Source organism: Eptesicus fuscus, chromosome 4 (assembly GCF_027574615.1).
Source record: "Eptesicus fuscus isolate TK198812 chromosome 4, DD_ASM_mEF_20220401, whole genome shotgun sequence".
NCBI lineage: Eukaryota > Metazoa > Chordata > Mammalia > Chiroptera > Vespertilionidae > Eptesicus > Eptesicus fuscus.
Window position 1 is genome coordinate 47,979,186 of NC_072476.1, and position 18,540 is coordinate 47,997,725.

At 36.9% G+C, this 18,540-nt stretch overlaps 1 protein-coding gene across 1 annotated transcript in view; it reads right to left on the reverse strand.

The window, feature by feature from the left end:
* The window catches only part of CAMK4 (calcium/calmodulin dependent protein kinase IV), a 140,714-nt gene that overhangs the window by 43,485 nt on the left and 78,689 nt on the right, over window positions 1-18,540 (reverse strand). The window contains exons 3-4 of the mRNA XM_008144489.3: window positions 10,652-10,714; window positions 8,305-8,387 (exon numbers count right to left, since the gene is read on the reverse strand). Of these exons, the coding sequence (XP_008142711.2) occupies window positions 8,305-8,387; window positions 10,652-10,714 (146 nt within the window). The remainder of the gene's footprint in view (window positions 1-8,304; window positions 8,388-10,651; window positions 10,715-18,540) is intronic.

Below are 18,540 nucleotides of genomic sequence, written 5' to 3' on the forward strand. Positions count from 1 at the left end.
GCATCCAAATAATTGCAACAGGCTACCCTAACACCAGGAAAAAGATTTCCATAACCTGGCACTTTGGAAATCTTTGGGTTTATTTAAGAAAATAAAAGACATTCATTTTCTATTAACATTATAAAAATAAATAGGACAAAAGTTTTTTCTTTTTAAACTTTGTACTGTGAATCATTATAAACATATACCAAGTTGACAATATGCCATCAACCATCTCTGTACTTTCAGGAATGTTTTACATTTATTTTCTTCCATTACTTTGGTTTTCTTCATTGGGTTGTGCATTTATACACATATAAATGTTTTTCAACTTTTGATTTACATGGTTCTTCTATAATTTTCTTAATTTTAGTTTATTTTGCAATACTGAGCTACAGTTTTAGCCATTCTGTGGGCACATCCTTCTGGCATGCTTTCACTGCCTAAAGGAAACTTTTTCTGCTTCTTATTTTCTGTGCTCTTATAATCATTTTATATTGGAATTAAATGAGACACCTCTGTTGCTGTTTATGTTTAAGCCAAATTGGTTTTCTTTTTTTTTTAAATTATAGTTGACATACAATATTTTATTAGTTTCAGGTGTACAACATAGTGATTTGACTTTTATATTCCTTACAATGTGATCACCACAAGTCTAGTAACCATCTGTCACTGTGCAAAGTTAACACGATGATATAGACTATTGTCCCTAGACTGTACATTACATCCCCATGACTTATTTTATTTTTTACAACTGGAGGTTTGTATCTCCTTTTCCCCTTCACCCTTTTGACAGAGAGTCGGACCAGGCTATCTTTTCTAGTTTCGTGGCTTTTCACCTTCTGTGTTTTGTGGTGTTTTTTTGTTTGTTTGTTTTTGTTTTTCCATAAAGCATTAAAAGTATGATCTCATACATTCTGAGATATCCTTTATCTGGAACTTCATTCCCTTGCCTCTACCATCTCTACTCTGATTATTGGAGTTTCTCCCTAGCCGTTTCTCCTAAATATTGGGCTTTTTCTTTAAGGGGAGTCAGGTATTAATTTCAGGAGTTCACAGGGCCTTGAATGCATTCGTCACTTCAGACCTTATGTGGATACAGCCTTTACACTTCTCAGAAATTTGGATGGCAAAATTGATTTCAGCTGTTTTCCTTGTACGGTATTGGCCCATCCTGCTTCCCAATAATTCGGAGATTTTAGAAATTTGAGTGTTCTGCCACTCTTAGGTCCATCACATGACCTCTTGTTAACCTTTGCTTCCTCTTACATAGATGCTAACACCACGTGGCTCTTGAATCTGTCATTTTTTCCTCATTTACTTGTATGTTAGGCTTCATGGGGATACCTTGTCACCGGGTTTTGTTATGTTGTCTGTGAGTTTTTGTTTTTTTCTGTCCTAGTTTCTCTGTCTATTCTTAAAGGAATATTTGGGAAGAATAAAAAATTATTTTTTATCTTACCAGAATTTCAAGAGAAAACACCTTTTAGATGGCATTGTAGATTAGCAATTTGCATAAGATGTCATTAGCTAATAAAAAGTGTGCAGTAAAGACGTGAAAAAGATCAACTCAAAACATAAGAGACAAAGCAACCAATTTTCATAATTTTGGATTGAAATTTGTTTTAGATCACTGATTCCTCAAATAACATAGTTATTTTTCAGAAAATATCTTCCTTTTTGAACAAAAAAATTTAGCAAGAAGTTGTAAGTTCTCGAAGTAGCTGGTGTTAAAAGTTGAATTTAAAATCTATAAAATGTTTTCACAATAGGGGATTAAGGGTGAGGAATGCAGAACACAATTTATGACAAAAATAAAAGAAGATACCCCAATGATCATAATTGTCAAGATTCAGAAAAACTATATTGATACAGAAATCCAATTATTTTATTTTCTCCATTCAATTATTTAGAATATTGTCAAGAAACACAAACTCATCTTTTCAAAGAATAGAAGATGGAATATTTTTCTCCCTTTTTTGTTTCTTAGATAACTGTTATGCAACAGGGTCAAATAAAATGTGAAAATACATTAAAATATTTGGGGGATTATTATTAATTGGTTCTTGAAAATCAATTTTCATATATTTCCTTCCAAGAATATACATTTTTCTTGAATTCATGTTTGAGTTTATAGTCTACCTACTAAAAATTTAATTGAAATAATTTCTTGAACTATACTTTCTGAACATTTTTAAATTAAGTACAAGAGAAGGAGAAAAGGACTGTTGCATCAGAGGAAGTTGAAAACTTAGGCTACCATTATATCAACCACTGCATTTTGCTCTAAGTATGGATTTTGTGGGACACCGAACACAAATGTAATTAGTGTCTCCTCTGTGCACTGCACCTGCAAGCCTCAGATGAGACCACAGATAGTAGAGAAGTTATTAACAAAAACATTGTCATTGATGCAATTCATGCTATATTAAGGTTCATACAGATGAAGGGTTTATTAATTCTGTCGTCAGAAATGTCTCTAGCGTAACATGTGGGGCAGGAGCACAAAATGCAGGCACCTTCCCTGCCTCATCTCAGTGTGAATTCTGCACACCATCGCTTGGCCCTACCATCAGAATGCGACTGTTTCTCTTCCAGGTTCCTTCTCCTAAAAGGAAATTTGTTCCCAAGTTGATTGTTCATCAGAGTGTCACCGAGTTAGGTTCCTGGAACTCAGAGATTCAATTTTAAATATTTTATAAGTTGAACTACCACCAAGGCCATCCATGACTGACTAAGAAAATCAATAGCATGAACTTCTCAAGTTGCAAATGCAGGTTTATCACTCAGAACTAAGATGGTAAGTGAAGACACTAGTGACCAAGCAAAGGAAAATGAAGTTCTGCAATCTTTTTCTTTCCATTTAGGTAGCATGACTACAGTAGATGTGTTGAGCCAGTGCCTTCTACAGGTATGGTGGCAAACTTCTTAGTTTCTCACTAGATTGTTGCTTTGATCACCCAGAGAGCCTAACTCCAAGACTTACTCATAGTAGGCAATCAATAAATATTTATGGAATCAATATTAATTACCAAGTAAATGATGCCAGAAAAATGTCAGACTGTGCACATTTGGACAACTCCTTTGCCTATGTTCCTTATCATAGGGAACAAAAGCACTGAACTGGGAAGTACACGGGCCATGGATGCAGGGGAAAACAATCATATAGATGCTTCCCAAGGCAAAATGCAATAGGTGGAAGGGTTATACTAGCCTTAGGAAGAAAGTCAGAGTCACACAGTTTCTAGATATTATTGTAATACATAACATAAATCTTTTTAGAAATGTATTTTGAACAAAATCAAAATGATTCAAATTCATTAAAATAGAGTAATTTTGTTCCATGAAACAACACAAATTCCTACCTAAAATTTAGCTGAAATTTTTTTTTAATTTCCCATGAATTGAACATACATATAAGTAAAGACTTTATAGCTTTACATAGAAAATAGCAGGACTTCAATTTTTAGAAGCAATAAAATGTTCAATCATGATAGTGTTTTTAGAGCTGTAAAAATAGGAGGATAATTATGGTTATTTCCATTTTTTATATTTAAACATACGTATTGCTATATTTCTCTTCAGATTTAATAAACTGATTTCCTTTTCATGCTTTGTAAAATAGTAAGAAGGCATTTACAATGCCACCAGCATCTTAAGATCATTTTCAAAGGCCCAGGGCCATATAGTTTGTTGCTACGCCACATCTGGGTTAGAAGACTCAGTGCTAAAAGCCAAGTCTCTCCTAGGATTTTACTAACAACACTGACCCAAAAGGCTGCCTTGGGACCCCAGTTCCTTCAGGTCCCCGCGTCGCTAACTCGTCTAGCCGACATCTAGAGATCTGGGAAGGCAGCACAAGGTGTGTTTCCCTGGGCTCCAGGCTGTGACTCTGTGGCCCCAACAGGCCTTCTCCTCCAGACTGTGCCTTTCCTTTCCACTGTTTGCTGTGTTAGCTCATATGCTCCTCTTCCCCACAAGTGGCATGTTTTCCTTCTCATCGTTTTAAAATTGTAGGATGAGAAAACACAGGCAAGGCCTCTTCCTCTCCATGGATCTGCTTTAAAATACGACTTCTGTGCATTTGCTTCTGTCACCTTAATTGCTGCAAATTGAATTGAGCACATCTCCAGCCGGGCCGTTAGCACGGGCAGTGCAGCTGAAGAGCTCTAATCCGATCATATCCAGAGGCCTCAGACTTCCTGGCACGTACACTGGGAGCCTCACTGCCTTCTCCACCAATGGCAGCTTTTTCTCAAATGGAGATGTTATTGTGATTAGATAACTGTAGGTTAATGTGAGAAAGACATCGGTCTTATGAAATTGTGTACTAAAAGATTGAATGACAAAGGGTAAAATCCCCAAGTAACATGAGTTTTAGGAACCAGGTCTTAAAGACTGCTGTTACATCATTATGCTGTAACATACCAAAAAAAAAAAAAAAAAAAAAAAGACACTAAAATAAATTCCACTGTTTCCAATTAAATCCACCACTTCTTTATAAGCTTCATTCACTGCTTTTTCTCATTTCATTGATGGCCCATTGGTCTGTATTGATGCTTTTTCTAAGAACTGTCCCAAAGAGTATTAAATTCATATATTTAAACAATAATTTTAAAGGTATTATTACCACCTGTTACATTTGAAAGGTAGGGAGAGGGTGAGGATACTGTGGGTCAGTGTGGGTACTGGCCAGGAGCTGACAGTGCAGGATAAAGGGAAGGCAGATCAAATTGTAGACCTGGGAACAGAGACTAGGGATTTCTAGTTCAATTCTCTCCTACTATACAATAAAGGTCTGACCCAAAGAGGTTATATAAATTGCCCACTGTTTATTGAATCACTCATTTGACAAATATCCAGCAACTTCTTGCTTCCTGTCTCAAACAGCTTCTAAAATGGAGACTAAGGTTCTCATATTTAACCCCCACCAGTGCGGCCTGCTTTGGGACATCACTTTGTCCTTCCCTCTTCCTTTTACCTGTTGATTTATGATTTCTCACTTAAGATTCAGCTCAAAGACTCTAATCCTCCCTGAAACCGTTTCTGATTTAGAAGACTCCCATATTTTGTATCCTGTGTTCTGTTTATTTCCCAATCACAGTATTTATCACCCCTAAGTGAATCCTTATAGCCAAATCTGTGACCAACCTCTAGCAAATACAAAACATCGTATTATATGTCTTTTGTGTGCCAGTTCTTATCTGTATATATTGTTAGTCCCTTCTCACTTATTTATTCTTTTATTTTATTAATTAGTTGATTTATTTATTTATAATGTTCAATAAATTTCTAAGAGTCATGACTAGACCAAGCAGGATGGAAGATCAAAACCTCTGGAGCTTTCTTTTTCACATTATACCATAATTTTGTAGAAGTCTTTTTGGGGGCCAGATTTTCTTGGACATACACATAAAATCACTGATTTTATTCCAAAAATTTTAATCAATCTTCCTTTGCAATTTACTGTTTATATTCTACATGAAATGGAAAATTTCACTTGGATTTTTACTAAGTTTAGTTTTTTAGAAGACCATAAAATAGATCTTTTAGTGCTAATAAAATACAACCATTTTGCCCATAATGTACTAACATGATAATCTTTTCATCAATTGCTCCATTAGTGCATTCATTAGATACAATTAAGGCCATCGTTAGACCAGGGATGAATTTTTATCATCACAATTAAATAAATTTGGTTTTTGACATGAGTACAGGAAAAAAAAAAGTATATTATGATTTTTAGCTCTCAAGAAAGAAAATAATGCATAGATAATAATGATATATTTTCAGCTTGATACAATTTTAAAGATAACTGTAGAATTAAGTAATTTAATAGAGAAACCAAGTTCATCTCAGATATGGCAACAGACATGTAGACAACAATATTAATGGGGAAAGACAGTCTACTGTCTAAGACCACTGAGAGTTTATAGAGTAGTTGAGTGCTTTACTGGCTGTCTGCCATTCTTTAGATGTATTCTGTTAATTCTGAATATTTTTATCAATTTTCTCTGTAAGTGAAATTTATCACCAGCATTTAGTTTTTTTCATTTTGGTTTAAAGCTGAATTAACTCTATCCCATCAAAATCAACTAGACTACAAGATGAGAGAACCAGAATTCTTTCATGAAAAAAAGGTTGGGAAATAAGGAAGGAAAGAGACTCATGACTCCAAAATAACTTGTACAAATAGAGGTAGGTAGGTAAATAATATGTGCTGTTGTTAGACAATAGCTTCAGTGTGATATCCCTGTCCTACAATTATTTACAATTAAAGAACATGAGATTTCTCTCTGAGTTCTCCTTCAAGAGACCTCATGGCTACAAAGCCAGCAGGATCTAACTATAAACAGACTCTAAATGTACCTAAGGAAGGAATATGTTCGTGAAAGAGTTGGCTAAAGAGGTATTAAAAAAGGAGCCGCTTTTGGCAAATTTTGGCAACATTCAAATAAGCTAGTCCAGATGAGTCTTGACTAAGCATGGGAACATGGTGGTTTTAGAACAGGACTTTCCTTATATAATCAGAGTGATCAGACCGTGTCAGATCTGGGACAGAGTGGATCAGAGTGTCTCAGCTTCCTTAGCATCATAGAATTGCATCAAATTTGTTCTGAGGTTCGAACAAGTTAAGCAAATCAGGTTAGTTAGTTATTTGTCCCTTAAGTTTAGCTACTAACCAACTGCCACAAGAAGTACTAGTATATATTTAAAAACTGATGCCCATTTCCCTCAGTTGATTCATTTACTGGTGATGAATGAATATATTGAAAATGTTACAACTCTCAAAGTCTGCTAATTCATATCACTTATTTTAAAGAAATTTCAACATATGTATGAACAAATTATATATCTGTTGAAGATATACATGCAGCTCCAAGCAAGCTGTGTCATTTTGCTCCTTCCTACTTGAAGATCTAAACCTTCACTGGGTAACATTTACAACAGAACCTTTGAAAACCAATATAATTACTTTTAGAAGCTCTTGAGAGAAGTGCTTCCTCTCCCAACACAATCTAAACCTAACCCCTTTATTTTTTAATTATTTTTTAAAAATATTTTTTATTGATTTCAGAGAGGAAGGAAGAGGGGGAGAGAGAGAGAGAGAGAGAGAGAGAGAGAGAGAGAGAGAGAGAGAGAGAGAGAGAGAAACACCAATGATGAGAATCATTGATCTGTTCCTCCTACACGGGATTGAGACTGCAACCCAGGCCAGAATTGAACCCGAACCCTTCAGTCTGCAGGCTGACGCTCTATCCCTGAGCCAAACCATCTAGGGCTAAACCTATCCCCTTTAAATATCTTCCTTCTCAGAGTCTACTCATCTTTTTTTTTTTTTTTAGAGTCTACTCATCTTAATGGTTGTTTATTCGTTCATTCATTCATTTAGCAAATATTTATTGAGAATTTGCTGTACTTCAGGTACCTAAATATATCAGCAGTTCCCTCAGTCTCTTTTCTGTCTTCTGTCTACAGCCCACATCTTCTTAACCAATTTTATAAATCAACAGGAACTTTACATCTGTGCATAACTTCTTACCATTTCTAATATATACCTACTCAGTCTTTTGACTTTTTCCAATTTCATTATTTTTTTATTATGCTCATGAACATAGCAAAGGGGTCCCAAGAGATAATCAGGGTAAACAGGGAATTCTCCTGAGAAGACAAGGAAGGTGGGAAAGTCATGGAGACTTGAAGCTTGTGTCTCTTATACAAACAGTTTGTCTATATTATGCTCTACCAGTTTTCTAGGCATACTCCAGCCATCCTCAAACCTCTGTCTTGAGTGATGAACATATGAACAGACAACTAAAATTGGTTATTATTGAAGAACATGTTATACTTGGAACTCTTTACACAGCCTAATAGAGAAAGTAGGCCTCAAAATAGTCATTTGAAGAGTATTGATTTTTAAGAACTTTTGGATCATAATAAAGAATACAATTTCAACACATCTAACTTTCTATACTTTTTATCTAATGTTTTCTTACAAAATATTGTCATAAATCTTATTGTTTAGTTTAGATTTAGAATGACTTTAGAAATTCTGTGATTATTGCAGAAGTAAATTTTTGCAAAAGTAAATAGATATAATGCTTCCTTTTTTATTCACTAAACATCCCAACTTTTCATCCACTTACATCTTATCAGGTATGATTCTCCTTTTGTTCTACACTCCTCTTAAGATTTATTTTAGTAGAATTTATTAACTGGTATGATGTGTCATTATAAAAAATTTCAGGAGAAATTTCCCTTTAATTCTTTTGTGGTGACTGGAAGCAAAGCCTTTCTGTGGTTGGATTTCCAGAACCAACTCACCTGTCAAACAGCTCTCCTCCTGTGACAAGTTCTAGGACCAGACTGATTTCTGTCGGGGTTTCAAATATCTCTTTAAGTTTTATCTGGAGAAAGATATAAAAAAATGATCACACATTCCTTATTTTCACCTTTCTAGGAAATAGCTAAAGCTATGGCTAAAACAAAACTCTAACAGTAACGTGTTGGATCATTGTCAATGAAGGGTCCTTATGCTAGTATCAGGGAATCATTTGTCACTCTCTGGTTGTTATTATCAGTGACCTCATTTCTTCCAGGGTCCTTTTGAGTTTTGATATTATTCCTTTTGACAGATGAAAGATACCTGCCTTAGAAACACTTTCTAATTTTTATCAAGATATCTCAATTTCTGAATTGCTGCAGAATCAATATATATAAAAGCCTAAGCGACTGAACAACTGAATGACCAGTTGACTGGTTACTATGGTGTGCACTGACCACCAGGGGGCAGATGCTCAATGCAGGACCTACCCTCTGGTGGTCAATGCACTCCCACAGCCAACCTCCCATGATCCCTCCCCTCAGCTGGCCAACCTCTTGCGGCCCCTCCCCCTGGTGGGCCAATCTCCCACGGCCCCTCCCCTGGCCTACCTCCCACCACCCTGATTGGACCCAATCACCGGCCAGGCCAAGGGACCCCACCCTTGCACAAAATCATGCACTGGGCCTCTAGTTTAAAAATAAAAGCAAACAAACAAAACTTCCTAAGTCATTTGAAAGCATCATGGTTGCTGGAAATGCAAATGCATCTTCTCTCAGGAAGGAACTTGGAATCTGGGTCTGAGACAGAACAGGACCAGGGGAAAGGATGTCTTTGTGGAAAGGATGACCCTCAACTGCTAAAAAGTCACTGGTAGATGAAGGGAGCCTCAGAAATGTAAAGTGGCAATGATCTGATTGACCATACCAGGGTTTCCATCACATTCAGATAATCCATCCAATTTTGGATATTTTCCTGAATACATCTGAGAATCTAGTGACAGGACTGATCTACATTTGAGGACAATTCTACATTGACTTCTCTTTGAAAGAAAAAAGATGGACAATGAAAAGTTGGTGATTGTATGTGGCACATTTCATTGACTGCTTACCCAAAGCCCTTCTCCCCCTACTTTATTGCAAACAGAACTTTGAATTTTTTAGGGAAGAAAGGTACCTAGCCTCCAAATATGGATGGTAATTGGTCTGAGTCACTTATGATTACCCTGCTCCCCATTTTCCCAGGCTCAATGAAGTTAAGGCTGCTCTTGTGACCAGCTCTGACCAATAAAATCTGAAGAGAATTCTGCTGCAACTGGAAATTCTGGAAAACTTTTACTCCTCTCATAGGACTCTGCTTTGGGGCCTTTCCACTTCATTCTGTCTTGAATACAGACCTGAAGGCTTGTGGAGTATACGGAACAGCCATTCGAGAACCATGAGGGAAAAGCATGAAAGCAAAGGCACTGAGGGTGGCAGAACCAATGGATAGTAGGCATTTGGGTTCTGCATGACATCACTGAGGGGCTGAACCAGTGCTAGGAATGGCCTGCCTTCGGATTTCTTATAACTTAAGGAGAACATCTGTTTAGACCAATATATTCAAGTTTTCTGTTATTTATAGCTGAATGCTATAAATAACACTGCTAACTCATATATTAAGTTTTAAGCACTAGGCTTTGAGCCTAAGCATTGCAGGCCACCCTCCTGGATGCAACTTTCTCAGAGAAATTAGTAAAATACTTCTTTTAAGTGGTTGGCTCCACTCATAAAAACAAGAGATGGCCTGGAAACTGACTTTATTCTTTTCGCTTCACTGGCTCGAGAAAGCTTTTCTCCAAACCTTGCCCTCAGTGCCTTTGGACACAGCCTAGAGCACAGCTTCTGAAAACCTTTTGTTTTCCCCATTCAAGCACTGCATTTATTTGAACCTACACGTTGTTTCTGAAGCAGACACTCCCTCCAAGGAGGCTGAAATGACTTTTGAAAGCAATGCATTTTCTTCCACAGGCTTTTTCAGTAATGGTATATTAATAAGATGGACACACAGAAGGAAAAAGACGGTGTTTTATTAGCGTGAAACAAAGCTATCCAAATTTTAGCTATCCTTTTATGCATAAAAATAAAGATGTGATATATTGCTGACCTGTCCATTTTTAAACTCTTTGAAAAGGCACTATATTTAAGATTCATTCGGCTAAAGACTTGAAAGTTGTGGTCAGATGAGGACAAGAACCTGTGGCTATTTATGGGTGGTGGATGAATCCCTTTCCCATGATCAGCGTGGACAAAAATCCCATTCTATTACTTTAGAGATAATTTGAAATAATAGTTTAAAAAAATCACTTACAATGTTTGGATGTGAGAGGCGAAGAAGAACTCCTATCTCAGTTCTTACGATTTTTTTGTCCACCTAAAAGGCAAAATGAAAGAGAGAAACTGAAAGAAACTCCCACCTTAGAAATGTCTTTTTTAAAAAATATATATTTTATTGATTTTTTACAGAGAGGAAGAGAGAGGGATAGTTAGAAACATCGATGATAGAGAGACATCGATCAGCGGCCGACGCTCTATCCACTGAGCCAAACCAGTTTCGGCAGAAATGTCTTAATTATAGCAGAGAATCAGAAACAGCAATCACTCAATACCTTGGTGAATCAGGTAATTGGCAGAGGTGCATTTCTAAGGTTTTTTCTTGTGTCTCCTTCACTCCCACCCTCCTTGTCTTTCCTATGTCTTTCCTCTCTGCTTTATACATAAAGTAGAACTTGTTACAAATACGGGTCACAACTTATCAGACCCCTTACATGGCCCGTTTCCTATCAAAAGTCATTGCTATCACCATTACGTCAAAAGTTCATGCCAACCTATTCCTTCTTTTTCTCTCCCTTTCTTTTATGGATCCCTGTTCCAAATCCACTGGAGCTGTCAATCACTTCACCTGCCTTTTTCACTCAGCAGTGGCCACATAACCCAGCCTGACCAATCAGAGTACTGTTTCCTGTCCACAGTGATTGGGTCATGGATATCCACCAGACCCAAATCATCCCAATCAGAGTCTTCCCTAGAAATTTTGCTCAAATAATCAAGGAAGAGGTATTTTCTTTTTCTCTGAAATTGTGGGATCAGAAAAAGAATAGAATATGCCACAACCAGTGTCCAATTTTGATACCATATCAGAACCACTTAACTGAAAACAGAGCCAAAACAGAAAAAAATTTTTTTTTTTTTTCTGAGAGATGAAGAATGAGTACTGGTGACATAATGTAATCCACTGGATTCAGTTATGCATAAACTAGTTTGGCCTTTGAGATTTCTTATTATATGAACCACTAAATTTCCTTTTCTATTAAGTTATCCAGAGTTAATTTTCTGTTGCTTGCCATTAAGGAATCCTAGTTGGGCACCACTTGATCTCTATATTTAAAAGAGTAGCCATTTACTTTAGGATATTAAAAGAATAGGAGTATTCCCCTTTCTAGGTCAATGATTGACACTTTTAATCACAGTGAACTGAAGTTTTAGATGCTAAAAGTCATATACTAGAAAGAAAGGTCTTAGTGTCTGCCTCTCTCAACAAAATTTGTCAAAGCAAGATATGGATAATTCCTGCACTCTTACTATGGTCTCTGCCATCTGAGCTGTCTAGAACCCTCTGATTGGCAAAGCTCACATGGTTTTAGAAATGAATATGCAGAGGTTTCTGTGCGATTCACAGACAAGCTCTGTGGGCATAACCAAGAGAGATGGCTTCAAATAGAGAATGAATTCTACCATTTAATTTACATGCCCTGAGAAACAAAGGGTGGGCCTGAGGAAAAATCCAATCTTGTTTCCATGGTGATAACCAAATATACTTTCAAGATGATGACATTCATTCATTTAACTTTTATTCTCTAATGAAAACATTAATCAACAAAGATATATTGTTTGAAAATAAAGAAGAAATATTCAAGATAATTTTGCAAACTTTATATGTTCTTTTGCTTGGTAGCAACATATAAATATATTATATATATACTTTCCAACACATATAATTTTGCCAGAGCTTAGAGTGCCTGACTTAAAGATAGTGGTCACCATTTACAAATGTCTTTAGTTTCTATGAGAAAAAAAACAACACATTTACAATAAAGAATCCTCATTCCAATAAGAGACTTTTCAAGAGTCTCCTGTTTAATTACTGTACATAATAAAACAATAAATAGCTGTATGGTCATGCTAAATCTTTTTTTTTAATCAATATTTTTATTGATTTCAGAGAGGAAGGGAGAGAGAGAGCAAAAGAAAGAAACATCAATGATGAGAGAGAATCATTGATCAGCTGCTTCCTGCATGCCCCACACTTGGGATTGAGCCCATAATCAGGGCATGTGCTCTGACCGGAAGTTGAGCCATGACCTCCTGGTTCATAGGTTGATGCTCAACCACTTAACCACACTGGCTGGGCGCTAAATCTTCTAAAGCTATGGTAAAAGTTTTAGTCATTCATATGGTCAACTATAAGGCTCAGCGTGTTTTAACATATTTTTGCCAAAGAAAATTAAATTATTAAAATTGATTCACAATGCAAAACAAAGTATATTCTACTAAGGTTGAATGAATGCTAGTCAGTGCAACTCAGCATACTTCTGAGAATACTCATAAATATCCCATATAAAAATGCAGCATCAGTTATAAAGTTGGACTAAGAAGAAGGGACATGTTCCTAAAAACCAATATGAAGCAGTTTCACAAGAGAGATTCACTATGAACAAAGAAAAACAAGTTGGTAAGGAGTGACCAAGTGACTGTACATCGAATTAATAGGCTCTGGGACTTTCACAGTGAAGGAATAAAGGAAGGTACACACAATGCTCTATGTGACTCATGAACTTTGGACACTATTTCACCAGTCTGTCCCAGACACTAAACTATAGCGCAATTCAAACTACATATGAATCAAAACCTTTTTAGTGATAAGTAACACCAAGCTGAAATGTGCTTAAGCCAAAAAGGTAATTTATTAACACATATAACTGGAAAGTCACAGCAAATCCATCTTCAAATATAGCTAAATCTAGGGGTTCTAATTATAGTGTTCTTTCATCCTTATTCATCCATTCTCATTCTCATTCTCTCTCTCTCTCTCTCTCTCTCTCTCTCTCTCTCTCTCTCTCTCTCTCTCTCTCTCATTCTGCCCCCAAATGTCAGAACACATGGACATTGGAAGCCACAAGCCTATATTCTTCAGTTTCATATTTTAAAGAGGAAAGAATCACTCTTCTCCACTTGTACTATCTAACCTAAGGTAGTAATCTCCATGACCTTGCTTGTTTCTTACACCTGTAAAAAAGTGTGTGTGCTCTTACATTTCTGAAATAGTGGTTCTCAAACTTTTAGACTTTAGGAGCCAGTCTCAGAATCCCAAATAGCTACACACACTACTATATTGGCGATTAAAACAGATTTTTAACAACTTAGCCTGGAAGTGTGGTTCAGTGGTTGAACATTAAAAAGGTGTTTTAATAACTAAAATATAACAATATAACAATAATAAACCTATTATATTTTAGCATAAGTAATATTGTCTTTAAAAATAACTACATTTTCCAAAATTAAAAAATACATATACTCCTGTGCTGAGAGCTGAGAAGGTTGAGGGAGAGAAGGGAGAAAAGATTGAAAAATATGTGAAGAAAGTAATGAGGACTAAATTGGAGGTTTGAGGGAGAAAGGGAAAATGTTCTCTTGTAGAGTGAGAGAGCCTTATAAATTAAAAATGGGACCAGTGAATATGATTGTGTGTTTTCTTCCAACCACTGGGATAAGAGCTGTACTACTTTGGTTAAGTTTCAGGGAGGTTAAAAGACCACTTCTTATGTTTGTTAATTACTGTTGACCACCATGGTCACACCTGAGTTACCACAGACCTGGGCATCAGCCACGCCCTGCGGACATTGAGGTTCTAATAGAAACGTGAAAACCGGCACCATTTCTTTGTAGTGCCATTAGTAATTTTCACATGGTTAAGACAGTACTTTTCCCAAAATGCTTTTTAAATTATCAAGAAGGCATGAAAATAAGGAAATTTACTCTAAATTTTACATTTCTTTCAATTGGACAGCAAGTACTCAGTTGCACGATTCCCAAACCGTCTGAAGTGAGAGGCAGGACAATGTATACTCTCAGAGGCCCTGAGATACCCCTTCGATCTTAAAATGAAGTGAATATCTCTTAGTTATAAAACTGAGTAATTAGATATCCAAGAAGCTTCTGACTTTGCAATTTGTAAATTAACAAATACAAAAATCACTCGAGGAAGAATTAGCATTTTAAGCCCCATCAGTTGCATCTTGGGTTGAATCTTTTACTGAGGGTAGCTTTGAATTGGGGAAAGCCCAGACACTTAGAAACTTGCCTGTTTTTTTCCTAAGATCATTAAGATCTTCAAATATCCTGGTCAACATTACTCAAGGATGCTAAAAACTTCCTAAAAACAACAACAACAACAACAAAAAAGAACGGCTATAGGGGAAAAATATTTTTAAATGACTTCAAAAGTAGTATAATCATGCTGTGGAGCTGGAATTGGAAAGAAAGAGGTCTTAAAGATTTAAGGTTTGAAAAAACTCCATTACTGATTTTGCTGCACAGCAGTATTCTTCCTCCGTGTGGGAGTGTGGATTTGACTCCCTTACTGAGGAAGCACCCTAACATGAGTGAACCCCAGAGCTTTGCTTTGCTGAAGATACTAGGTCTTTCCAGAATTAGAAACTAAAGATTCAGCTCGGTCCTTTTCAACATCTTTTTCTTTATAGGAATGTGCACATCCTCAATGCACTCCCATCAGCATGGCCTTAAGCCTCTTTTCCGTGAAAGGACTCAGTTTAAAAGCTCCCCTTAGGCATAATTGGGTAGATATGCGCACATTCCTGCTCCTGTCCCAGCATTGCTCCCTCTCCAATGCTTGCCAGGACTATTTTAAATGAAAAGAGACTCAAACTGAAAAATAAAAAACAACCCTAAAATACCTTTGACTAAAAATGTTAAGTGTTTTTACTCCCAGATATCCAGTGGTACTTGTCTTACGAGGAATTTTAATTGTGATAATAGAGAATACTTCAAATTTTCAGATGTGAGTATGGTCGGTAAATCTTGACACCCACATTCCCCTTCATAAAAATACATCAGAATTTAAAAGATGATGATAATCTTGGATCTGCTTTGATTTATCATTAAAAGAAATCATTCAGAGCTTATAGTGCTCTAGTATGTATGTCACACCTCGAAACTCATCGCAACACCTACATGTGTCTCGATGCCTTGATGGAGAAACAGTTCTAGACTATTCTGATCTCACATCTCAAAGGAAAATCCTCCCGGTGACAGCTGGATATGTGGTAAGAGGATAAAAAGCCATTGTAGATATAACCATCCCTTTGATATAGCTTTCAAACTTCTGGGGTAGAGATAAGTCTGAGCAGCTTGTACTGAATTTATCCTGTGATACTGACACTTGCAGCAGAAAGGAAACTGGAGCTCGATATACACAACTGCACCTGGGCCATCACTGCATCGCCTCTACCATTAAGACAAAGAGCGGAAAGAGCCACGGCAAGCGATGCCTGTATTTTGTATATTATACACCTCCAGTTGTTCTTTCATTTGTTGGTGGCTGTTGTATGCTGATACTCCTTAAACAAAGGTTTTAACAGCACTGGAAAAGAGATATGTTGCTTGTATTCTCTGCACATAGGGAATATTATGTAACCTTGCTTCCCAGTGTGACTTAGAACTGCACTCAGCTTCTCTGTGTCTGTGTGTAGATGAGGGCTTTTTCATCTTTTATACGCTTAGCAGCCAGCATCATCTAGTTTTGGTCCTAAATATGGGCCATGAACACTCCTGACCTCTTATTTGTCTTTTTCAGGACCTAGTTGGCATAAGTGGGAAGGGCCTGGATTGGGGACTGGAAAACCCTGGGTTCAAATTCTACAGGCTATTATGTACCTTGGACATGTCACTTCTCTAAAACTCCTGTAAGTAATCCACTCCCCTGGGGCACTCGGCGTTAACATGTGACAGGGGCTACCACGTAGTGTTTAAGGATGAAATACAGGCTCCATTCTCATTAGCATTATGCTCCTTTACTGTTAAAACTACTGAAGTGGCAAATGCTGATTCGAGTGCTTACTTAAAAAAAAAAAAAAAAAGACAGTTGAAAGCTAATTCAATCCTGAAAATTATTTGGATCTCTTCTAATTAATATCCTCTGCACATAGTCATTGCTTCCTCTCTTTTAACAAAGGAAAGGTTTTGGAGTTCCATAACTTGGCCTTTTGTAAGCCTTGTTTCTCTCCTCTCTTGCTTCCCGCTTTGGATGGATGGATGCAGTTTTGACCACAATTCAACTTCGTGCCATGAAGAAATACAAAAATAAAAACGGATTAAAAATGTTTTCCCTGTTAACAGGAAGATTCTAGATTTTCTCCTTGTCACCAAGGTACAAGTCCTAAGTTTGCTTTGAGGCTGACAGGCTCTGTTCCTCGGGCTCTCTCAGCTCTCCTGGTTGTGGTCCACTGGGTACCAGTACCCCAGCTCCAGGCTCCTGACCTTGGGCCCCTGTCAACTTTCTGCTGCCCAGCACCTCTCCTTCGGTTACAAGACCTTTCTCACTCAGCTCTCGGAGAAATGTCTAGTCTTTTTCTTCTACTTGGGGATAGTAATGTAAGTTCTCCCTCTAAGATTTCCTCTATTTTGGCTAGTTATACATTTCCTTTTTCTGCTCCATAGACTCCATATGAAGGGTAAAGAACACTTTACCTCCAACCACCTACTACTTAGAAAAGTACTAGCGGGTTAAATGTGATAACTTGAGTGGACGGTGTAACTGTAAAGTTTGTTTTGTTTTAGGCAACAGAAAACAGGCATATGCCTATATTGCCTATATTCTCATATTCATATTCATTCTCTCTCTCTCCTCTCTCTCTCTCTCTCTCTCTCTCTCCTTGTCCTCTCCCTTGTTTCAGCTTGCCTCTGAATTATGGTGTTTAGTTTTAACAAAATATCTATAAGAGTTTAATACAATGGCATGATGGATAAGCAAGCTGAACTGTGTCACATTCTAGCAATATTTCTATCAAAAAAGAAAACAAATCAAACTCTAATGACTAATTCTCTAAAAGAATGTTCAGACTTCCAAGTGGCTCTTTGACTGGTAAGGCATACCAACCAGGCCAAGCTTTTAACATTCCACCCCGCTACCTTTCTTCTCTTGTAGACAATTACATGTCTACAAACTGAACAGAAATATCCCTGTTCCTATTCCAGGAAACCTGGTTTAATAGTCCCTGTGAAAATCAATAGGTTCCAACTGACAGAATGCTTGAGAAGTTTCGCTTCATTTGACGCAGCTTGTTATCTGCAAACTACTTTCCTTAATATGTTCTGAGACCTCAATTGAACCAAAAAAAGTCTATTTCAGCCAGTGATTTATTATTCTCCTCCCCATCATTGACCAAAGGTGACCTTGCCTGCACGTCTCGAGCATGCCCATGAATGGTTAAAAGTGGGTATAGTGGTGTAAAAATGCATATCTTTAACCCAAATTGACCCAGCCCTCTCTCTTATGTATATCATAGCAACTGGAAAATGAATGCCCCATGGTTAGTTTTCTATGTTCTCACAGGTTAGAAAGAGAAAAGATCAGGTATTCCTCAGTTTACCCAGTGGTATAAATAGTACTATTTCTGTTTTGGAATTAAGGAACCTGAAAACCTCCTCTAATGGAGATGTCCCAGAGATCCACCTACAAGAGTTGGGAGGAAGCCTGTGTACATTCTATAGTTTAATCTAGAGCAACCTTTCAAATTCTCCTGCAGCATCATAGTTATATACAGTATACTCAAATGCTAACTCATAAGAATATAAGGGAAAATGACTAGAAGTTAAAAACTAACTCATAGGATGATTAGCAAGTCACAATGCATGGTTCTTCATCTAACTGAGAAGAGCATAAAAGGCCAAACTAGCACCTATGAAAAATTTTACATAAGTTATGAGCATTTACTAGGTGAATGTTAATTAAGTTATTCAAGAAAAACATTTCCAGAAACTTATAGGTAACTTTATATTACAATAACTAAAAAAATGACAAAATTCAGACTTGGAGCACTTCTACACTGTGGTCTAGTCACACTACTCCAGTGGTAAGAATCAGAACAGAGCTATAGCGTTCAAAGTGTTCCAAATGTAGGA